At 30.9% G+C, this 25109-nt stretch overlaps 1 protein-coding gene across 1 annotated transcript; it reads left to right on the forward strand.

Moving 5' to 3' along the window:
* Positions 1-1201: 1201 nt before the first annotated feature.
* LOC136981268 (uncharacterized protein C05D11.13-like) lies at positions 1202-23448 on the forward strand. Its single transcript, XM_067277572.1, has 4 exons — positions 1202-1376; positions 2298-2745; positions 11018-11180; positions 21215-23448. Exons 2-4 carry the CDS (start codon positions 2476-2478, stop codon positions 21706-21708), a joined length of 927 nt encoding a protein of 308 aa, XP_067133673.1. The 5' UTR covers positions 1202-1376; positions 2298-2475; the 3' UTR covers positions 21709-23448.
* Positions 23449-25109: the final 1661 nt, after the last annotated feature.

Genomic DNA, 25109 nt, shown 5'->3' on the forward strand with positions numbered 1-25109 from the left:
TGATAATAAACATGTAATAGGCAAATCATCGTCACTTTTTAATCAGCCTATATTTACCGTATTCAGATGTCTATCGTAAACTCTGTGCTTTTCTTCCTCTTGGAGGCATTGTGCCACGGCATATCTTGTATCATCAGGGTACACTGGTTGCGGGAGCTCTGCTCTATAGAGATATTTAGCGAAACAAGAAAAATATTCTTATAGAGGGATTTATTGTTATAGTGAGAGTATATAAAAAATTTATTCCTTTCCTTATTTCACTTTGTCTGACTAAAATGAGAATATTTCTACAAAGTTAGACAATGCTAGAACAGAAAAGCATGTATTGTATTAAATTTTTTAAATTGCACTCGGACTTTATGAACACCCTGTACAGATAAGAAAAATTTGAGTGAACGCTTTAACTAAGTCACTTGACACTTGGATAGCCCCTTCCATTTAGCAATTCAATATATATATATATATATATAATATCCAGTAACGAGTTGCGTAACTTTCCCGGTTGTTATAAGATTTTATTTTTTAAAATTTTTATATATTTTTGTTAATTATTACCGAATGGCAAGAGCTTAATTTTCAGGTTAGTGATGAGTTTCATTTCTAAAAAAAATTGTAAATTCTAATAACAATAATATCTTATTAAGTCTGTCCCTCTCGAGATATGACATCCTTCTATCTCCCCACCTCCTCGACCTTTAACCACCAAAATTTAGTAGTATCAATGTTCCTTATACACAAACTATCATGCCAAATTTCGTTTCTGAATGATTACCCCATCCTGTAATATTAACGAAATAGACAACACACACACAAATTTTTTCCGATTTTTTTTACTTTTTTACGTTCATGTCCGAAAACATGGAGATTTGCAAAAAGTTCGGACGGTCAAATTTGACACGATGCCGATATTTTCCCTTGTTATGTAGGCTTCTACGAGTACATATAGTCTTAATATACTATTATATTATTCTATATACCGATTAGTCTATTATTATTCTATTACCTATATTCTATATACCTGTATTATAGAAATTAATAAACTACGTTATGAAAAATAAAACCCCTCCCTTTTAAAAAACCCTGTGCGTGGGAAAAAAGAATTCTAGTAAAATGTAATCATTTTTCCCTTCCAATCTTTATTAAAACATTACGAGAAAATCGTTTAAAATTAAAATAGGACACAATTTATACTACGGGCTCGCGACAGATCGCTGCCCAACTGTATCCGCTATTAACATAGGCGCATGCGTGTTGAAGATGACATCAAATCGAGTGCAAGTGTACGGAAGTTGTAACTCGTAAGATGCTAGAAGGACGTTTTGTGTTCGCAAGTTAATGCCTTTTTTTTTCTTTTATACGTTCAATATGATTGTCAGGTATGTATTTGAAGGAAAAGCAATTCTCAACGGCTGCGCAAATGATATATTGGTAATCGGAAGTTTTGAGGGAGAAATTTCTTCATTCCTTATACAATTGTGATGATTTTTGATTGATTTAAGATTATTTGAATTTATTTTAATCAAAGTTTGCAATTAAATAAGAAAAGATTGTAAATTTAAATGCAAACAGTTTGTTATACGTGATTGTCTTGGAAGAATCCTATAACGTGTCCCATTTCCTGTTGCGATTTGCGCGTACAATTGCGATGTGTTCAGCATATTTGTACAAATATGCACAATTGATATGTATTTAATATATTAACATCAAAAAAACAAACTATGGCATCAAAAAAACTTTAAGCTTTTCTTTACTGTAGTTCAATTGAAATCAGATATTTTGGAGTAATTTCAGTAAATAATTGTAATTTCCATTTATCAATTTAAAAATAATTTTTAAATGTAAGAGGCTATTTGTAAATTATGTCCACATTTTTCTTTAAATTTTTATTCTTCCTTCCCCTCTTGTCCCAGTTTGTCCATGTTTCTATATCCCCCCTCCCCTCTTTGACATAAAACAAAACTCAACCCCTTTAAAATCTTAATCACTTTATGAATGATAGATACCATAAGTAGAAAGAAAACATACAAGAAATTTTGAAATAAATATAATAAAATGTGTAAACGGTATAAAATTTAATGAAATAAATGTATGTCTGCCAAAGCTTGACATCTTCCCTATCGTTGTCGACTTGTAACCCCCTCCCTCCCTTCCACTGTGGATGTTACTTATGGATGGCCCCTAAACACTGTAATTATAAGAAATCTACTATTATATTTTGTATCTAACTTAAGTTGTATTTACTACAAGGTTGCATCTTTAACATAATGAGTTGTTAATATTTTATGATATATTTTCAGGTTAATAAAGGAAAATGAAAGGGCTACATCAATATTTTATTAAATTTTTACGTATAAAAGAATGATTAAAGAAAAATTATTTACATAAATATCCATATCAAATGAAGTACATATGATTTCAGTTCAGAGAAGCAAGTTATAGAAGTAAAAATAGTTTTAATACCAGTACATATAGAACATGTTATCAAGAAAGAGTAATATTTGTGATATGAATAAAAAAGTTAAAAAAGAAATTGGTGTAGAATCAGAAAATGAGGAAGTTGATGAAAACCAAACACACGATGATATTAAAAATAAATCTGAGATAAAAGATTGTGAACCTATAAGTGCAGGAAATCAACATATTCAAAAAGAAATTTGCAACATTCATAGAGTAGAAAATGAAGAATATATTCTTCCTGATGATAATATACAAGAACGTGAGTTAGATGGTGAAAATAAATCAATGGTAAGAGAAAAATTATATTATGTCTATTTAGCTGTTAAGTTAAAAATAAAAATAAAAATAATAATAATGTAGCACTGCAGATAAACCATACATCTCAGGATTTATAACACTTCCATACAAACAAACCAAATATTCATTAGACGAGGAATTTTTCAAGGAGATTCCTTGAAAAATTCCTCGTCTAATGAATATTTGGTTTTAATTTGAATATTTGAACCCATTATCCAACATGTTAAACAACATGCAATAATATGGTTACAATATCAGACATGAAAAAACAACACAGTTTACACTTTCAAATATCTTCATACAGTTTACACTCACATCTCATGTACATGGATAACATAAAACTTTATGCATCCACACAAAATCAACTTATCAACTCCTAAAAATCACACATTCATGCACCAAGGACATACAAATGGAGTTTGGCCTAGACAAATGCAAAACACTTAACATAGAAAAAGGAGTCCTGAAGAAAGATGATTTTGACTAGGAAATGGAGACGTTATTGAATCCATGGAAGAGAGTGAGTTCTACAAGTATTTAGGATTCCAACAGGCCAAACTAACAGAACATACACAAATAAAGCAAAGATTAATTAAAGAATACCAAAGTAGGTTAAATGCTATTCTCAGAACACAGTTAAAGCAATAAACACATATGTCATCCCAGAACTCATATATTCTTTTGGAATTATACATTGGACTCACACAGATCTTGAGCAACTCCAAAGGAAAACAAGAACACTTACTAAGCATAAACAATATCATCCTAAATCCGCCATAGAAAGATTAACCCTTCCATGTAAAGATGGCAGATGTGGCCTGAATGACATAATAAACCTTCACTACAAATAAATACAGACAAAAAACAAGAAATATCGCAGTTACATAAAGCAGTAACTCTAACAAACTCAAATAACACACCAACACTCACAAGTAAGTTTAATGGTGTGTTGTGGACACGACACAACATATAAATAGCATAGACACCATTAAGCAATCATGGGTTCAAAAGGCAGACATCCCTATGTCCTGGTCCAGGATTTTGTCGATAAAACTGCATCAAATAGCTGGTTAGCTCGGAGATGCCTCTTTTGGAAGATGGAAGGATTCATGATTGCCATACAGGATCAGGTCATAAATACTAAAATCTTCAGAAAACACATTCTCAAAGATACAACACTCACAAATGACACATGCAGAAAATGTCATATCATGGCAGAAAGTATACAACACATCACTTCTGGTTGCAAGCTCTTGGCACAGACAGACTAAAATTATTTCACATTAATCAAGATATTTAGTTAATTTCTTTATTTGAAAATAATTACTACAAATATTACATAAATTTAGGAGCATCTTTAGGAGCAAAATTTATTTTTTTTATTAAACAAAGAAACATTTGTGAACTTTGGAATAACTCTCATATTATGTTGAAACAAAAAAATATATTTATTCTTTAATGACTAGCTATTCCATTTTATATTGTAAATTAGACACCATTGCTAATAAATCCCTAAGTTCAATACCTAACAAAAATATAATTTCATCATTTTCAGGAGATATCATCTGAAGTGATTTTTGGACAGTGAAACGACTAAATGACATGACATGATATTACTTGATTATATCATTTTGTTTCATTTGAATTGATTTTAAAGGATACCAAATGCATTGTTAAACAGTTTTATTGAAGTCAGAAATTTTTAATTAATAAAACATTTTTTTATTATATTTTTAAAAGCTTCTAGACATAATGTCAAATGATGCAAATTACATGATATCAATTCATATGCCTTTGTGTCCTTATTATACAATTTGTTATATAAATAACTACTGGGACTTATTATACTGGTGTCTAGGTTCTGCAAATTGAGGAAACTTATTCAGAAAAAGAATAAAGTTTTTTTTCTGAATAAGTTTCTTCAATTTACAGAACCCAGACACCAGAGTATAATAAGTCCTAGTGATAAGATATGCCCCAGTAGACATTTATATAACAAATTCAACATGATATCACTTGACATCAGGTGATATCAAAAGTTCAAAAATTGAAAACAGATGAGAACAAATTATATCACTTGATGTCAAGTACATCATAGTGTCAACTGACATCAAGTCATTTAATAATCCTAACAGCTAATACCATATCATAGCATTTGAAATCATGTACCATTAACACATGAGTTTAAATTATTTTTATTTTATTTTAACATAAGTTAACAAAATAAAAATAATATGAATGTAATTTATTGTTTTTAAAAATTACACTTAAATAAATTTTCTGTTCTGTTCTGAATATAAAGTGCTTCCAATAATTCTAACATAATTTAAATTTTACAATGAATGTTTTAGATATTTATAGTTGTTAAACTTACTGAATTACATAAAACTATTAATATATAATCCATAAATATTGTTTAATGATTATATAATGATCTTATTAAAATATTCCTTCTAGTCTAATTCTTTCTGCTAAGTTTTATGCTTGATTCAGTACAATAATCAGATATTTAGAAATTAACTCTTCCAAATTAAGGGATTTTGCAAATATCAGTATTTCCACAGAATCCGTAATGTTTATTATTGTATTTCTTGCTCTGGTTATAAGTATACAACTGTTCTATTATCTTTAACAGGGAGATTTCATTTAAACTTATGTAGTAATAAAGTTTCATTCCAAGTTTATTATCTTGTTTTTATCTATTATTTCTTCATTAATTGAATCTTGATGATGATCTTTTATTTTTGTGTTCAAATTTCTGGAAAGCAATCAATACAGATTAATCAGGTACAGATTAAATTAATCTGTACCTGAAAAAAAATCCACACAAGTTTGTGTAACAGTTTTTACCTTTCAAAAAAACAATGAACTAAATAGTCCAAACTAAACAATTTCAAAAGGTGATGAAAAGTTGTATTTTGTTTTTTGTTTAATTTTATAGTTCTACAAGTCCCCATCATCAATCCCCGTTGATTCAACTTTGGGTGCATAATGCAAGTTTTTGTACAAGTTTGTTTTGCATTTTTCAGATAGTATTTTATGTGATTGATAAGCTGATCTGTGTCTTTTTCCTTCCATACCTTTTCACAAAGGATTGTCTTTAGAATTTCCCAAAATCCTCAATTTGGTCTAATTGGTCTAATTTCTGGCACATTTGCAGCAGAGTTGTTTTCCTTTTTTGGCAAAGGTGTTATTTTTTTCCACAGATATTGCAATATGGTTTTGATGTAGTAGGATTTTTTTAATTTCACCAGAAGACATATTCTGCTTGAGAATAGTTTTTTTGAATGTATGGAATCAGGTGCTATCATACATATTTATTTAAATACAGTAGAACCTTGATTAGCCGGACTAATTGGGGATGAAGGTAGTCCGGATAATCGAAAAAAAAATAACAATTGACATTGAAAGACATGTACAGTACAGTACATACAGTATGAATAATTTTTATTTATATAGATTTACATATAGCTTCAATATTAAATTATTTTTTATTAAGAAATTCAATTATCGATTTTTGTTTAAAGCTAGCTGTTCTTTTTGAAGCTGCTAAATTGCGAATACTTTTAAGACATATAAGTTGCTCTGAGTTACACTCTTCTTGGCTCTCAAACCACTTCATGGCAACATCTAAACACTGGGCAAGGTACATTTCGCCAGGCCCTCTGGTGGTGCAAGAAGACGGATTTTATAAGATAAAAAGCAGTTGAAACTGTCAAATTTTTATTCATAAAAATGTAAACTATTTATCGTTTTATGACGAGTAAAATTTTTTTGTTGCGTTCACAGCTTTTAAGTACTGTAATGCATAAACTTCAAGGCGCGAGGTCGTAGGCGGTGGCCGACGGCGCCCATGCCTTATGCTGCCCTTGGGCATAGAAATGATGTAATTTGAATATAAATTATTTATAAATATGTATGTAAAGTTATATTTTTATTATGACGCAAAATGTATTAAAAAGTTTACAACCACTGTGCCGAGTGAGACGTTGTTGGAACAAAAAAAGTTATGCATTCCATCACGTACATAAACAGTGTTGCAATTTGCCAAGTGCAAATCAGCAAATTCATAAAATTTTTGTTTATTTTGAACAATCTGGATAATCAAGGTTCTACTGTATCACTAGGCATTCATATTTTCTAATTATGGTTTCCTTTCAATCTCATTGCAATTCAAACCTAAATTTTGCCCTCAAAGTTTTTTCTGGGGAAACTTTAATTAGAGGATATATCACTGGTATAAAATCCACAATTACCATTGAGCATTCAGTGTGAGAGGGTGAAATAAGATTTGCCATTCAAAATGAAGAACTTTTAGAGAATGTTACAGTAATCTTTTCACTTTGTTTTTGCTAGTAAGCTATCCACCAACTAATAATGAATATTATCGGGCTAGAAATGGTTATAATATTAATAATTTATAAGACAATTTAAGACAAATTATTAATATTATAGCCATTTTTAGCCCAATAATATTTGGCATTAGTTGGTGGATAGCTTTAACTATATTGGGTGTGATGATGATATTTGTTTATTTTGCTTTGCATGTTCATTCTGTATGGAATTACACCAAACTCCCAATTATCCATGCTAATTAGTGCATGGGCATGCATGGAAAATAAAAAACACAGATAATCCAAAATAACCTTCTAAACTATAAAAATTATTCAGCGGTTTAAATGAACTTTAATGTGTACACAGATCAGTCCATTAAAATGGAATGCAGGTGTGAGTTCCAAGTTTCATAAGCTGAAATATAGATTTAGTCAATAAATATAAAATGTAGGTTTCTTCTGTTTTCAAAACATCACACAGAAATTTAAATCTTACATTTTTCTAAATTACTGTAGTTTAATTTTAGGATTAGTAGGATATATTTTTCAAATCTGCTGTTTATAGCACCAATTTGCCTACTGAAAAATACTATTTCACAGTTAATGATTCACCTTACTCCAATCCCTTAGAATTGACAGTTGAGGAAGAAATGAAAGCTGATCATAAAATAACTATGTACTGGAAGTAGAATAAGTTAAATAAACTACACCTTTATCAATCCAGCAAAATTTAATAAAATAATAACTATAATATTAAAAAATATATTTTTATATTTATTCCAAACACATTTAATGTTCTGTTTTTTTTGTAACTGAGGAAGATCATTAAAAACGATTGAAAATGTTATTATTTTATTAAATTTTGCTGCATTGATAAAGGTGTAGTTTATTTAATTAAATGAAAGCTGATTGTTGTTTATGATACTTTCTAATTTTGCATAGATAATTGGGAGTTTGGTATACATGCTTCTTTTGATATATTAATGTGTTTTTGTTTTCAAAGCTTCATGTAGTCAATTATATGAAATTTTCAGTTTCAGTTCTTCAGATTGAATTGAAAATTTGTCACTTTGTTTAAAAGTCCTCTTCAATCCTCCCAACTTTGCCTTTGTTAGTGTTTTCACTTTTCTACCAAACCTGTTTCTTCTCTCTGGTAGTCCAATCTTGAAATATTGAAGAATGCCATATATAGTCCATTTTGAAATTCCTTCAAATTAAAATAAATTTACTGCAAAATGATTTTCAGTAAATTTATTTCCTGATGTTTTATTTAATGTATAAGAATTGTACTCTTAGGCATAAAGCATCTTTTGTTTCCATTTTGAAAGAAGCAGAAAATCAAATGCAGAAAAAAATTCTATATTCTGTGATTAATGTAAGAATGTTCTATATTCTGTGCTTTCAAATCATAGCATGTGTAGCATAATTAAAGCTTATTAGTTGTTAGCTAGAACCTGAGATATTTTGTGTAGAGTTTTTCTAGATACCAATTTCAAGAAAAATTGCTGTTTCACTAATTTTAATTATTTAAAATATTAAAATAGTAATAGTTTTTTATTGCTTTTAACTATTATTAAAGATTGTTTGAAACAAATAATTCTAAGCTAATTTATAATCAGAAAAATAATTGTCCAAACATAAGTCTTTCCTGGCAATATTCTTTATTTTTCAAATGCTTTCAGCTGTTTGTGCAACTATCATCAGGATACTTACTGATGGTCAGGATCATCAGGATGTATAGAATACAAATAATTCATAACAGGCAAACAGGCATGCAGTAAGTTGGAAAAATTAATTAATTAATTAATAAGTAAAAATATAATTACAAAATAGAATAAAATGATATGTACTTGAAGTATTTTTATTATTTTATTCTGTTCTGTAATTATATTTTTACTATTATAAAGTATAGAAATGTGTCCTTTTCTGCTAAATGATTGTTGCTTTTCTTAATCCTCTGATATGGTGTTCTAACACCACTATCTAAAATCCTCAAAGATGTTTTGCTTGTAGATACAAAGCCAATTTCACCCCAAAAACATAAAGTACCTTCATCCCATCATGGTGTGTTCCTGCTAACAAGACAATCTGTTTCCTTGCAATGCAATTCTGCCCATAAAATCTGCTCAGAATTGAATCGCTAAACATTCTTCAATGGTAAATTGGCTATCAATCTACCTCCTGGAAAGTCCATGCACCTGGGTTATTAACACTGCCAGTTTGCTCAATAGACCACATTTTGACTTATGTATTAACACTGAATTATTCTTTAATCAATATACATTCCTCTTGTTTTTCTTTTTTCTTACTTTTCCTCCTAAATATTATCATTCTTTATTTTCAGTCTTCATCCTTCAATCTTTGCAAATTTCTTTAAAAAATAATTCATCCTTGAATGAGTTAATAAGTAAAATATTAAGTTCATTCATCATAACTTCCATAATTATTTGGTAGCAAAAGGCAAACAAATGACTACAAATGTTTCAACTCCTCTATTATATTCTTTGTTTCTGGACACCATCTAACATTGACTTTTTTGTATTTTTACTTATTAATTAATCAGTTTTTTTGTTACTGTAAGTCTGTATGAATTGTTCATGTTCCGTGTGTTTAACTTTTAATTTGAACATTTGATTTATATTCTATTTGTTGTTCCTGATGATAGCTGCGTGAACAACTGAAAACATTTGAAAAATAAAGAATACTGGTAGGAAAGTCTTATTTTTTGACAGTTTTTTGTATGTATTACAAAAATCAGTTTTTAAATTATAGTAAAATAAAAATGCCAATAATTAGAACATCTTTAATCATAATGTAAATGACTTATAAGCAATATTTTAAGGAACAAGAATTATCCTAATCTTTAAAATCATGCAGATTTTGATTGAGGATGGAACAATTCCCATAGGCCCCTAGCATTATTCAGTCAGTCACAACTTATCTACCTTAGAAGTGTATATTGCATATGTACTGTACATAACATAAGTGCACACATATTAATTACGTAACAAATTTCCGTATAAATATATTTATGATACTTTATATGTGCAAAGTTATTAGAGTTTATTAAGCATTTAATTAATAGTATAAAAGCCATTGTCTCTGTGTGTGTGTATATGTATGTTAATTCCTTTTTTCCAATCCAGATGAAATTTTGATTATATTTATTTTATGTTCTGATGAAAAGTATAGGCTACTTATTTTGCAGAAATATTAACTTATTAACTATAGAATAAATGTTTTATTGATTTCGGATCAGTGATTGCACTTATGTTACAGTGACATTAGTGACCTCATTTAGTTCATGTGTGACAACAGAATTTCCCTTAAGTTGCATTTTAAAATATTTTTGGCAAATGAAGTATTTTAAATTTACTTCATTAAATTTAAACTTTAAAAAAGATAGTTGCATTGTGTCGTTTCTACAACAGTTTTAAAAAAAACTTTATTTATAGTGTGACCACATGATATTCTATTATCCAATTGGAAGTAATGATCTAAGGAGCCTGTTATTTAAAATGCATTATTGTGCATTAACTTTGCTTCAGTGGGCAGTATAGGCTACTTAATTTGTAGAAACATTAGTTATTCTACTTGAATTTCTTGAAATCTGTACTCTTCTCAATTCTTCAATCTCTGTTTTCTCATAGAAACTAGTTTGTCATGCTTGGCTGGAAAATTTCTAGTTTATTATAATGAAATACAAAATAACTTAGATTTAATATAATATAGTATAAAACTATAACATTATAATTATGTATTAGTTCTAAAGTACTGATGTTTCTAGAAAAGAATTTGATAGGCACTTGGAGGGCATAAATTACAATGTGCATATCTAACTTATAGAAACTGCAGATTTGAGTTTTGCTTCAAGCTAACTTTTTTCTAGAAGTAAATCAATTTAACTCAACTTAATTTTTTTAATGAAGGAAAATTCAAAGACTGAAGATACTATCAAGAACAGAAAAGAATCAAATTATTCGAGTAACAGTGAAAATACAAATGATATGGAAGATAAGATTACATCTGAAAGGATTCCTTTAGAAATGGAAGTATACAATGGAGATGAATGTTTGGAAGAATTCCATAATGGTTTGTTTACAATTAAGTTATTTTAAATAAATATCTTTGTCTACAATTAATCTCCATTTTTATAAATTCAATTGAGAAAAATACACTCAAACCTGTTTTTGTGCAGTCTTTTTTTTGTGCGATTTTTTATACGTGCAATGTGTTTTGTGCAATTATTTTTGTGCAGTATACCAATTTGATTGAAATTCATATACTGCACACAAAAAATCACACAAAACAAATCGCACAAAAATAGACCGCACAAAATCAGGTTTGAGTGTAATTCTTTTAATGATTTATATTTCATAAAAAAATATTTCTAAATAAGCTAAAATTAATTTAGCTTGAATAACATCTTAAATACAGTACTTTATTCAACAACACTATAATTTATTTAAACAAACATTTTCATTTTCATTCCTTTTCACAGTTCTGCATCAGATTTAATATTTAAACTAAAAGAAACTGAAAGTTCTACCTAACATTCTTGAAGAATGTTAGGTAGAACTTTCTATGTTAAGTAGAACAACTTTTCAGTTTCTTCTAGTTTAAATTATCTTATAGTTTATACATTAAACCTGATGCAGACCTATGAAAAGGGTCAAAAAATATTTGTTTAAATAAATTATAGTGCTCCTGAAAAAAGTATTTAAGGTGTTGTTCAAGCTGATTTATATTTTTTGAAGGATGCATACAATGTTACTTATGAGAAATCAAAAGATTGCAATATTGTCATCATTATTTATATACAGGAAAAACTTTAGCTTTTTAATCTATAAGAATAATACATAATATAAAAGTATTAACTTACTTTAAAACAAATAAAAGATAATTCAGCAATGAGTTGCATAACTTTCCTGGTAAAATAATTAAAATTGTGTGTGAAGTCATCTGTTATGAGATTTTATTTAAAAAAAACTTTTTATATAATTATCATAAAAGGGCAAAAAGCTTAATTTTTTTAGTGTAGAGAAGAGTTTTATGAAAAATTGTAAATGCAGATAATGAGTAAAATCTTCATTAAGTCCGACTCCATTTGAAACACATGACCCTTCTATCTCTCCATCCCCTTAACTTTTAATCCTCCCTGAAAAGTTTCAGAAATTTTCAACAATAGGCACAGAAGTTATTAAGCTTCAAAGTAGATGAACAAAATCATTTCACACACATGCAAAAAATTTTTTTGTGATTTTTTTGCATTTTTTAATGTTTCAAGGTCAAATTCAAAATGTGAAAATCTTGGGGCATCATTTTTTAAATGAAACCCCCATATATATAACAGAGGAAAAATAATATAAGTAAAATTTTGATTTATTTTATAAATACATAGGATTAAAACTATTTTTTAAAACCAATATAAATATTCATATACATGCAGTTGGTTGTTTTATTTTTCACATTCCAATTAAATCCTATACAAAGTTCTTGTGTAGTTTAAAATTTTAATAACAATCTGTAGGAAATAAAAGCAATCTGTTTCATAGATTGCATCAGAAGTGCATTAGAATTTTAACATCATTAAAGTTTTAATATGTTTAATCTCAGGATAGTTAAGTTTAATCATATCCACAATAAATTATAAAATGAGAAGAGGCAAACATCGTTAAGTCTACATTCTCCTACATAAGCACAGAATGCTGAAAACTTGAAATATACAAAAGCAGGTTGAAAGATAAGTGCATTAATGCAAGAGATGCACACAGCTTGGCAACAGCATGTAAATACATTGTACAAAATAAGTTTGTTAGATCATAATTACTTCATTTATACCATATACTTTTTGTATATTTTTGAATTATTTATTTACATTTTACTGTTATTCATTATTTATATTAATTTATTTAGTTATTTTTACTTTATATTCAAATATTTAAATGTTGTTAGTCTATTATTGTATCCTATTTTGGAATGGTAGTTAACAGTAAAAATGTTCCACGAAAAATGTAACCTGATGATGGCCTTATTAGAGTAGGTTCAAAATATTTGCCAAATAAAAACAAATCCCAGCAGCCAAAAAGGTGTTGATAGATTTATTTTGAATCGTTTTGCTGAGGTTGATTTAGATCAGGGATGAGCAACCTCTTTCTATGTAAGGGCCACGTTTCAAAACTTTTGAACTGATGTGGACTGCATACAAGATAAAAAAGGGAAAAAATGCCAGTAAATCACAATTATTTATTCATATATAATTATAAATTAGAATAGGTATACTTAATTTAGCTTCTGGAACTGATGTAAACATAATATATTGGAAATATTTGGTTAAATATTAGTCACTGCTAGTTTTAAATAAGTTTTCGGTGTGAATCTGTTAGCCAGTTTCTTGTTTTAATTTTTACTAAATTCATTGTGGGAAAAACTATTTACATACATAAGTTGTAGAAAATAATGTTTGAATTTTTGCTACATACTTCCTTAAGCTGGGAAATTGATATATTTATACATATTTTATGCAGGCCGCATGCGGCTCATCCCTGATTTAGATTATTCATATCCATAATAATTAGATACAAAGCATGATATGATTTTGAAGTTCATCAGACACATTGTGCATTTAGGTTAGTTTCAAGAATTTGCATACTGCTGCTTTAGAAATTCCTAGTTTCAAAGAAGTCTGTTTTATTGATTTTGTAAACTTCTAAAAAAAGTTTGTTCTATAAATTCCTTATTTTTATTAAGTGAATTTTTCAGTTTATCGTTAATCATGCTCTATTAATGATAATTTAAAACTTTTTCATTCATTTTATAATTGAATTCCTGTATGATGTCTCATTATTGTAATTAGAGAAACTTGCTTCTAACTACTAAACATAATTTACTCTCTCTTCCAATGAAGCAACACAATTGATTATCTGAAAAATTAAAATAAATTAATTTCTTTATTCAAAAAATAAAACTTGAACAAATTAACTCTCTGAAACATTTACAGATACCTTCTGTTTCATAAAAATAAAAGTAAACATTTTAAACTGCACAATGATTTTAATAATTCAATTTATATACATGATCAAATGTTTTAATTGCATTCAATTATAAATGTATAAGTAACCACAAACTGTTAACACAAAAAAATTCTATAACTACAACAAAAATAAAAATAATAGAGGTAAAAAGTTACATTAAAGTTATATAATATTGTAGAATGTTTTTTAAGCGTTGGATATGGTGTTTGAATTCTTAGCATTTATACATTGATGTTTCTAGCTAATAGAATAGTTCTGATATCTCCAGTCCTTTTAATTCCACATAGTTGTATGTGGTTTTATTAGATGTGCCTCATATATTTGGTGTTAAAGCATATACTGCTAACATTGTTATGACACTTTACAATCATGTACTTATATTCTTTTAGCTTCTAAACAAACTGATCTTACTGTGTAATGACTGAGATGAGAGATCTGTGCAAATACCACATCAATTCACTTCAAACAAGGCTAATGCCAAAGTTTGTACCATTGCCAGGGGCAAATCCTGACCAAAATTTTTGGGCATGCTAAAAGTTATAATAAGAATAATAGGCCTATCTCTAGCACTAAACAATAGGCAGAAACGTTATTTGGTGTGAATAAAAAAGTATGGACTATTATAAAGCCCATTATATTTACACAAGAAATATATTATAATGAAAAAATATTAAATGTTTATGATAATAATTCAATTTTTGTAGGCCCTTGATACTGGGAACCCAAGGCTTAAGCCCTATTAATCTCTACGTAGATCTACCCCTGTACACAATACATGTATGCTGACTGGGTTCCACAAGCTTTTGATACAATCTGACCATGTTAAATGCTTCAAATGACGTCATGCACGCTCACTTGTTTGCTGCAGCAAACCTCCACACGAGCAAGCGATCAAGGTCTTGTAAGCATGGCACTGTCTTAAAACGGCTAGCCACTAGCTGTCAATGTAAAAGCAAACACAAATGATAAGAGTTTACACAATAGAATAAATTATTATCAACATATTTGTTCTCATATAAAAAATATATTGGCAATCAAAACTTTGTCTTAAGCATGTGGCGCATGCTAAGCAAGCCCAGAGAATTCACCCCTGACCATTGCTGGAAACAGTCAGCAAAGCCATTATTTTCAAGATGGTTATCTTGAGAGCTGATGTTTTGCCTACTTGAACTCATCAGATGTTCCTTTATCCTGTAGAAAAGAAAGGAAGCCTGCAGGTATTAGAGAGTTGTGGGAGCAAGGACACATTGTTCCTGGACAAATTTTTTGCAATCAGAGTTGATCAATGACTCTGATGAGGTTCAAGCAGCCATGACAGCAGCTCTCAAGGTGGTTGCAGAAAATTACTTTACTAATTGCTTCCAGCAGTGGTATGAACAGTGGTATGGATGTTGTCAGGAGGTCATAGCTGCAAATAAATGGTGGTATTGCATAACTCTTTTCTTTCAAAAAAGAATTTCTTAACCTGTCTCAGAACTTATTGACTTAAGGGAGTATATATACACTATGTTACTAGTTAATACCATATATGAAAAGCTCTAATGAATAACAAATTAATTTTTATTCAAAATTTACAATATGGGTAAAAGAAAAGAAAAAATTAAGCTCCACCTGTGATATGATAGTCCTTTATAGTAGCTAGTAGCACAAACGAAATTATTAAGTAAAAAATTGTACTGAAATGTTTTAAATTCTGAAACATATGTAATAATTACAATAATATTAAAATGGATTGAAAAAATAATCTATTATTTTCATACTTTCTTTTTTTAAAAAAAAGAAAAATTAAACTATCATTTTATTAAACAATATAACGTTATCTTATTGGCCAGAACTGGTATCTCCTTTGTCATTTCTTCTTGGCCCGTCTGAATAATCCTAAATAGTCAATTAACATTCAAAATGTGAATATTAATTGACTATTTAGGATTATTCAAAATAGTTATTCAAATTCAAATTAACATTCAGAAGTTCTTGATTTTTCATGAGTAGAGCACCAAATAACACAAAATCATTCAACAAACCAGTAAAAACAAAATTATTTATAGCTATAAATGTTTTCTTTTGTCTACAATGAACATTGTCAGGTATTCTCAAATATAAACTGACAGAACATGTTCAATCAAATAGATCCAAATTTAAAAAAAAACAAAAAGTATTTGAGAAAGCTGACAATGTTCATTTTAGACAAAACAAAACATTCGTAGCATAAAATATTTTTGTCTTTTACTGGTTTCTTAGGTGATTTTATGTTGTTTGTTGCATATACAACTAGTTTAGTTGAAGTTAATACAATGAATAGGTCATATCAGGGCTTCATTATTACACTATGGATCCATTGCAGTAAGAAAACTGCCTCATAATGATCATAATTATATTTAATACAAAAAATTAAATAAATAAATCATAATATTTTAACTTTAAATTTAAACAACATATGCAAAAAATACTGAAAACTAGCCAACTTCTCTACTAGGTTCATTCAAAGAACTAACATTTTCAACATATTTGGTTCAAGTTAAAAAATTTTAAATGTTAAGAGTAGTGTTTAAATCAGAATTGTTTAAAGTGTTCTTTTAATTAAATTCTTTGGTTAACCTGATGGTAGTTATCAAATGTGAGAGAAAACAGTTCTGTCAAGAAACCCAATACTAGTAAACAAGTTGATTATTCTTGAGTGTTTATAATAGTTAGAATTTAATAAAATTGATATGTCAAAATTTGTGATGACATCATCTTATCATTTTGTAATCCTAATTAAACTATTAATAGCATTAATTTGTTTTGATTTCTTCAATAATTACAACTCAAATCTATCTTAAAGAAATTCAAATCATGCTTACCTATAATAAATAAAATTAAGACTTGTTAGTTAATAATAATGTATTTTTATAATCAAATTTATTTGCATATCCTCATCCTACACACCGGGGTGTATAAAATATAAATCGAACTCACTTGTGCCTATTGACCGGTGTGAAATAAATAAATTCAATTCAACGAACGTTTTCTGGACGCCTTCCGTGTCCTTCTTCAGGTTAACTGCTGGATTCTATTATTTTTAAAAAACTGCGTTCCGATCTTTTAAGAACAAATTCAAATGAAGATAGTTCGAAAGCGCGATGACCATCGCGCATGCGCTATATCTGTCGTGCTCCTTGTCGTACTGTATCATATTCTTTTTAATCTTTGTATTCTTTTTTATCTTTGGGTCACATGATTTCATGTGTTATCGGACCCAAATAAATCTTCATGCATCCTCTTGTAATAAAGTTTGCCAAGCAAGCGAAAGAGTTATCTCGTCGCGTGAATTAATGCATGTTGTTTTAGTTTGCGCTTTATGTATCTCTATCGCTTCCAGCCATTTGAGGTGTTCCATCCGAGTCGTTTTAGTTATTAGCGTGGCCCCCGCGAAGTCCACATTAATGCCCGGTTCAGAAGCGTACACTGCAAGCGACGTGGTAGCTCTGTTGTATCTTATATCCGCCTCGTGTTCTTTAACCCTGACTTCCATAGAGCGTTTCGTTGATCCTATGTAGATCAGATCCCTATTAAATCTCTCGTCCTTTATCGGGATTCGGTATACGCCTGCCATTCTATTCGGGTCCGATGGGTCCTTTCCGTTACGTAACAAAGTGTAAATGGTTGGGCCTCTCCTATAAGCAACGGTGACCTTACGTCTCCTTGCGATAGACGCGTATACGGATTTCAAGGTCGGGTTATATGTGATGGGTATTCTCTCCACCTCCGTATTTTGGTTGTTACTTTGTGCCACTGCAGGTGCGTTTTGGCTCATTCGTGCTCTTTGGCGTTCCGCCATTCTTGGAATAATGTTGCGGTAGCCGTGTATATCCGCAATCTTCTCAATATGTTTCAACTCTTTCTTAAGCGCTTGTTGAGTGGAAGAGTGCGTGTATGCCCGTCTGACCAATGATCTAAATGCTGCTATTTTGTATTGGATCGGGTCGCATGAGTCACTCGGGATGTATGTGGGGCTTGCACATTGTTTGCGATACACAGAGGTATGGATGTTGTGCGAGTCAATCCTGACATCCACATCCAAAAAATGCACATTGGTATCACTATGTTGCTCAACTTCGATTGACAGACCATACGTGTTATCATTCATCTTTTCTACGAATTGCGCCAAGTTCGGTGTTGTCTTCCATACGATGATGACGTCATCTATATAACGTCTGTATAGTAGGATATCGTTGGTGAATCCCGGGAGTGTTTTGGATTCGAGTTGTCTCACCACCAACTCACACAAGTCCCCTGACAGTGGACTTCCCATCGGGACACCCCGCGATTGTGTGTATGTTACATTTTTTAAATTGAAACACCGACCCGTAACACATGAGGTGCGCTAATTTCAACACATTCTGGTGGAGGGCTGTGTCATTTACTTTCGTAAACATCACCATCTCTAATCCGGAAGAATTAATCATTCGGTTGAAACAGATCACCTCCCCAGCTTACATAACGGTGCTGGATTTTAAATCGTTGTATCCTTCCATCAAGATACCACCGTGCTTTTGCGCACTTCGAGACTTCCTGTTTACGAAAGTAAATGACACAGCCCTCCACCAGAATGTGTTGGAATTAGCGCACCTCATGTGTTACGGGTCGGTGTTTCAATTTAAAAATGTAACATACACACAATCGCGGGGTGTCCCGATGGGAAGTCCACTGTCAGGGGACTTGTGTGAGTTGGTGGTGAGACAACTCGAATCCAAAACACTCCCGGGATTCACCAACGATATCCTACTATACAGACGTTATATAGATGACGTCATCATCGTATGGAAGACAACACCGAACTTGGCGCAATTCGTAGAAAAGATGAATGATAACACGTATGGTCTGTCAATCGAAGTTGAGCAACATAGTGATACCAATGTGCATTTTTTGGATGTGGATGTCAGGATTGACTCGCACAACATCCATACCTCTGTGTATCGCAAACAATGTGCAAGCCCCACATACATCCCGAGTGACTCATGCGACCCGATCCAATACAAAATAGCAGCATTTAGATCATTGGTCAGACGGGCATACACGCACTCTTCCACTCAACAAGCGCTTAAGAAAGAGTTGAAACATATTGAGAAGATTGCGGATATACACGGCTACCGCAACATTATTCCAAGAATGGCGGAACGCCAAAGAGCACGAATGAGCCAAAACGCACCTGCAGTGGCACAAAGTAACAACCAAAATACGGAGGTGGAGAGAATACCCATCACATATAACCCGACCTTGAAATCCGTATACGCGTCTATCGCAAGGAGACGTAAGGTCACCGTTGCTTATAGGAGAGGCCCAACCATTTACACTTTGTTACGTAACGGAAAGGACCCATCGGACCCGAATAGAATGGCAGGCGTATACCGAATCCCGATAAAGGACGAGAGATTTAATAGGGATCTGATCTACATAGGATCAACGAAACGCTCTATGGAAGTCAGGGTTAAAGAACACGAGGCGGATATAAGATACAACAGAGCTACCACGTCGCTTGCAGTGTACGCTTCTGAACCGGGCATTAATGTGGACTTCGCGGGGGCCACGCTAATAACTAAAACGACTCGGATGGAACACCTCAAATGGCTGGAAGCGATAGAGATACATAAAGCGCAAACTAAAACAACATGCATTAATTCACGCGACGAGATAACTCTTTCGCTTGCTTGGCAAACTTTATTACAAGAGGATGCATGAAGATTTATTTGGGTCCGATAACACATGAAATCATGTGACCCAAAGATAAAAAAGAATACAAAGATTAAAAAGAATATGATACAGTACGACAAGGAGCACGACAGATATAGCGCATGCGCGATGGTCATCGCGCTTTCGAACTATCTTCATTTGAATTTGTTCTTAAAAGATCGGAAAGCAGTTTTTTTAAAAATAATAGAATCCAGCAGTTAACCTGAAGAAGGACACGGAAGGCGTCCAGAAAACGTTTGTTGAATTGAATTTATTTATTTCACACCGGTCAATAGGCACAAGTGAGTTCGATTTATATTTTACAAATTTATTTGACTGTTTATTTTAGGTAATTCATTATTTTCTTTACATTTAAAAAATATGTAGGCTTTCAATATTTTTTTAACTGTTTGCTATTTAATTTATATTATTTTTTAAAATATAATCAGAGACAAATTTAGTATTTGGTAAAAATTTGTTGTTTAAATTTATTTATGAATGGTATACCATTATTCCACTTATTATCACTATCATCCTTATATTATAAATTGGATGAATTGTATTTAAACAAAATAAATTTAAATAATAATAATTATTATTCTATTTATTATTATTATTATTATTATTATATTTGCAGAACTGTTTTTTTATTGAACTTTAAAATAAACTTTGATTGTTAAAATTTAAGAATAACTCAGAGCTATATTCTTGCTATAATGAAGAATATAAAGGGTGCCCCAAAAAATCAGTTAACCATGTTTTGTTTTGTGTGTTCCAGGTACACTCGTGAATATGAATCATAAACTGAATTTAGAACAACGTGTTTTTCTTATACAAAATTGGTGGAAATGTGATAAAAAATATACAACAATTAGGAACATGTTTGTTGAAAAATATCCAGCTATTGAACCTCCAACTCGTCAAGCAATTTACAAACTAAATAAAAGATTTGAAGAAACAGGAGCAGTAGTAGACTTGCCAAGATTGGGTCGACCAAAAACTACAGTAACTAATGATAAAGTACAAAAAAGCAGAGGGACTGGTTCTCGGCTCAAATAAATCAACAAGGAAGAAGTCAGCCAAATTTGGAATTGTTCAAACAAATTATCAAAGGATACGAAAAAAGTTAAAGTTGAATCCCTATAAAACATTGTAATTTGTGTTTTGAACAAGAAGGATCTCGTTTTGAACCATTTTTGTAAAGTTTGTAAGTAGTAAAGTATTTGAATAAGAGCAACTTCATTGTTATAAGGGTTGACTGACTTTTGGGCCATCCTGTAGTTTTGAGTTATGCCTTTTGTGACATTTATCATATTTTATATATTTTAGATTATACAATTATCTCAATAACTGATTTTAAAATATACTGAATTTTTTTAGCTGATAAAATTATCAGAATTACACAAAAAAGAGAAAGGAGATGGTCAAAAGAGAGACGACAAAGATGGTTGGATAAAGTTAATCAAGAAACTTTGGAAAAATTAAAGGAATTAAAAGCAGAACAAATGAGACTAAAACAATTGGATGAAACATCCAAAGATATTGAACTCGAAAGGAAAATTCTTCTAGATAGTGTACGTTATCAGCAAAGTTTAAATGAAGATCCCGTCCAACGTAAAAGAAGACTGGCTAAGGAGAGAAGGAGAAGATGGTTAGCTAAACAGAGCCAAGAATCTTTACAAAATTTGAAAAGGGTACAGGCAGAACGAAAACGTTTAAAACGACTTAATGAAACACCTGAAGAAAAAGCCATCAGAAGGAAGAAAGATGCTGAACGTCATAGAGAAATCAGACAAAACAACTTGCTCAATCGTCAAAATTTACATGAAGAACCAATCAAAAAGAGAAGAAAATCATCTAGAAGAAGAAGATAACTATAAATTAAACTGAAAACTCAAAATTATATAAAGTAAACAATATACACAATATGACAAATATCTCAAGAAAGTGCACTTAGATGAAAGAAAGATACAGAATGTTTAGTAAGTTTTGCCTTTTATCAAGTTGTAAAGGTAAAATTTAGACATTTTGAAAAAAACTTTATTGACAATTAACTGAATCATTGCAGTTCATCCTTACAGATAAATCACTATCAATATCAATCAATCTCACCACCTTTGCTGCAAACATTCAATCCCATGAACATAGAATGCAGTGGCATAGCAAGGGGGGAGCAAGGGGGTGTATCATGCACCAGGTGCCACTCACAGAGGGGTGCCCAAATGGTCTCCAAGACAAACTATGTGTTTCTGGGAGGAGGGAGGTGCCAATAAAGTACCATGTCCTGGGCTCTAGTTATGTTCGCTACGCAACTGATAGAATGACTGAGATTTTTCTTTAGAAAAAGTCTCAAGCATTGTTCTCACTATGGTATTATCATTGAACTGTATTATATTGGCAATATGGTCAGCAGAGAAAAATAGTTAGTAGTCAGTTGGCACCAAATTTACGCTGAAAGTGTGGACAAGGCAGAACCTCCCAGACCAGACTGGCCAGCTTCTGTAAGGACATTTTTGCTCTATGTGCTGACATGTTGTCATAATGGTATCAGACTTTGTCAATTTTTGGAGCGTATGGGGACACTCAAATTGTTGTACTAATTCTCTGGTGGTCAACCATGGGTAATTGCTTATCACTTGCAGGAGAACCCCATCATCATTGATGATGAAATCATTGCCTGGATGGGGTTCACCTTTGAAACAAGAAATTTCCATCCTTGAATTTCTTGAACCAATTGTAGCTGGTCTGCCTGTTGACTGTGTCCTTGCAAAATATTTTACAGATGAGATCATGAACCTTCATTGTGTTCTGACCACTTTTGAAGTGATAGAGCAACAGCACATGAATGTGTTCTTTCAGAAGTTTTATATTGTCAGACATTGCTGATGCATCTATTTCCAGTGAATCTGTGGTGAAATGTTCCCTGGTTATTCTACTTATATATCCATGTCAAACATTCTAAAACATTTTTTCCAGTTGTTTCTAGAAAAAAAAATTTAAATGTCTGAATTTTACCTTTACAACCTGATACAACTTAATTGACACAGTTTCTCTTTGTATTTGGATAAAAACAAATTTTAATAATATAAAATGTATTTAAGATTTATTAAATTATGAATAGAAAGAAATCTGCAAAACTGTATTATTATAACAAGCTAAATTTTGCAAAACTACATAAAATCATGTTGAATATTACACTCATTTTCATTAAGTTCAAATGCATAGTTAAGAAAAAAAAGAATCCAAATTTATATTATTTAATATAGCAGTTGCCAACCAGTGTTCCATGATAAAATTTTGATGGTCTGTGGAGAAATTTGGAAAGTGATCACTCAAGATTGCAGGAAGTATTATGAAAGAAATTCAAAATGCTTGGTTGCTTTTTCTCACTCATTGGAGGTTGCTTATTCAAATCTAAATCGTGTCTAATAATCTAATAGTAATGTCAATAAATCAATAAATAATTTTGAGTGCAATTGTCAACCTCTGTGGAAAAAAGCCAAAAATCCATAAACTTATTTCATACAAGCAACAGCAAACTTCACACTAATTTTTTATAATTATTAATATGAAATTCAATATTTTGAAGTAAAATGGAACGTTTATGATCATTATTCTATAGATGTCTGTGTCATTTAAAAAAATTCATGTTAGTGGTCCACGGGATTCAAAATTGTGAGTTTAGTGGTTTGTGAGGTCAGAAAGGCTGGTGACCATTGATTTAATACACCCATTGACAAATAAGTTATGTACTCAGATAGCTGCAAACCAAGTTTTGCAATAATCAGATAATTCTATATCACAGGAGGTATATAAAGGATTACATACAATCACCACAATATTACTGATGTAGAATTCAATAAATAAATAAGCAATTACCTATAAACAGCATTTATTCTCTTTTAAACAAATGTTTTCTTTTATGTATTCCAATATATAGAAACCTGATGATGACCATTAAAGATGGAAGAAAACATTTGTTTAAAAGAGAATTAATGCTGGTTATAGGTAATTGCTTATTTATTTAAAAGATTACGGTTGTCCATTTACTCACCAGCTAATGCCATCAGATGCTTTAATATTGCAACCCCAGTAACTTATAAAAAAGCTTACAGATGTTCAAATGTGTTCAGAATTTTCAGTATACTTACTGTGTGGATTTTTTGAATGTCAGGCATGCCTGTATAATGCATTTAAAGACATTATTCACAGCTGACAAAGATTGAGAAAGGCTACATCATTGGGCTGGAAAGCAGGACAGTTGCTTTTCTGCATTGCCAGCCATCTGACCATTTTGACAATTGTGAGGAGGTATTAGAGCAGTAGATATGAAGGAGCACACAACAATGGGCAGACTCTGGACACCACAGACAGACCACAAGGAGAAATAAAATATCTGATTGTGAGACAATTGTGAGCAGCTGCAACAGAACTGGAAATAATGACTGAAAAAGTACTCACTATTTTGATGAACAAGCTTTAAAAACTGTCCAATCTGATTTTGGATTTATCTACACCACAGTTGTTCAGTCATCAATGACAAGAGCTAATCAGCACCAATCACTTAGAATTGACAACTAAACACTGTACAATAGAAGTGAAAGCTATTTCAATGTGTCTATGTCTCAGTTTATATGGAGTATCAGCCTTTCCAATTTTATTTCTTTGATAGAGTGATGAAATTAGTATCCAATGAGCCGCTGAAGCTTACTGGTTGGCCATACGAAGAAGGTGGGGAATAATGCCTTCTGGGAGGTCTTTTAAGGTTAACTGGCCCCTATTCAGGCATTACAGAGATGGAGAAAACCCAGAAAACTACATGGCCAGCAAACCCACGGGCCATTCCTGAACTCTAGCAGTTCTGTTCTCTGAACTGCCAGTATTCAGAGAACAGAACCACTTGGCTAACCTCAATATGTCAATTTGACAATGTTCTTTTATTCATTGCTAATTTGTATATTACACATGCTTACAAGAAATGAGGTCTTAACTTGTCTGTAACAATATCTGTTTAAGAATAAAAGCCAACATAATTTTTTATATTTATAAATATGACTACAATATTAGATTAGTGGGATACAATTCCATTGATTATTAAAATCTTACTGTAAAATTATGCAAATGGAGTGCTAGTTGGGATGTGTTAAGATAATTCATCAAGGGCGTTGTCAAAGGGGTGCAGGAGGAGGCAGCTACCTTCCCCAGAAATTCGAAAAAAATTATTTAAATGCTAAGTTTTAATTAAAATACTCTTCTTAGGCTTTTTGTAAGTTAA

This window comes from Centruroides vittatus, unplaced genomic scaffold, assembly GCF_030686945.1.
Source record: "Centruroides vittatus isolate TY-2023 unplaced genomic scaffold, ASM3068694v2 contig_749, whole genome shotgun sequence".
NCBI classification, from domain to species: Eukaryota; Metazoa; Arthropoda; class Arachnida; order Scorpiones; family Buthidae; genus Centruroides; species Centruroides vittatus.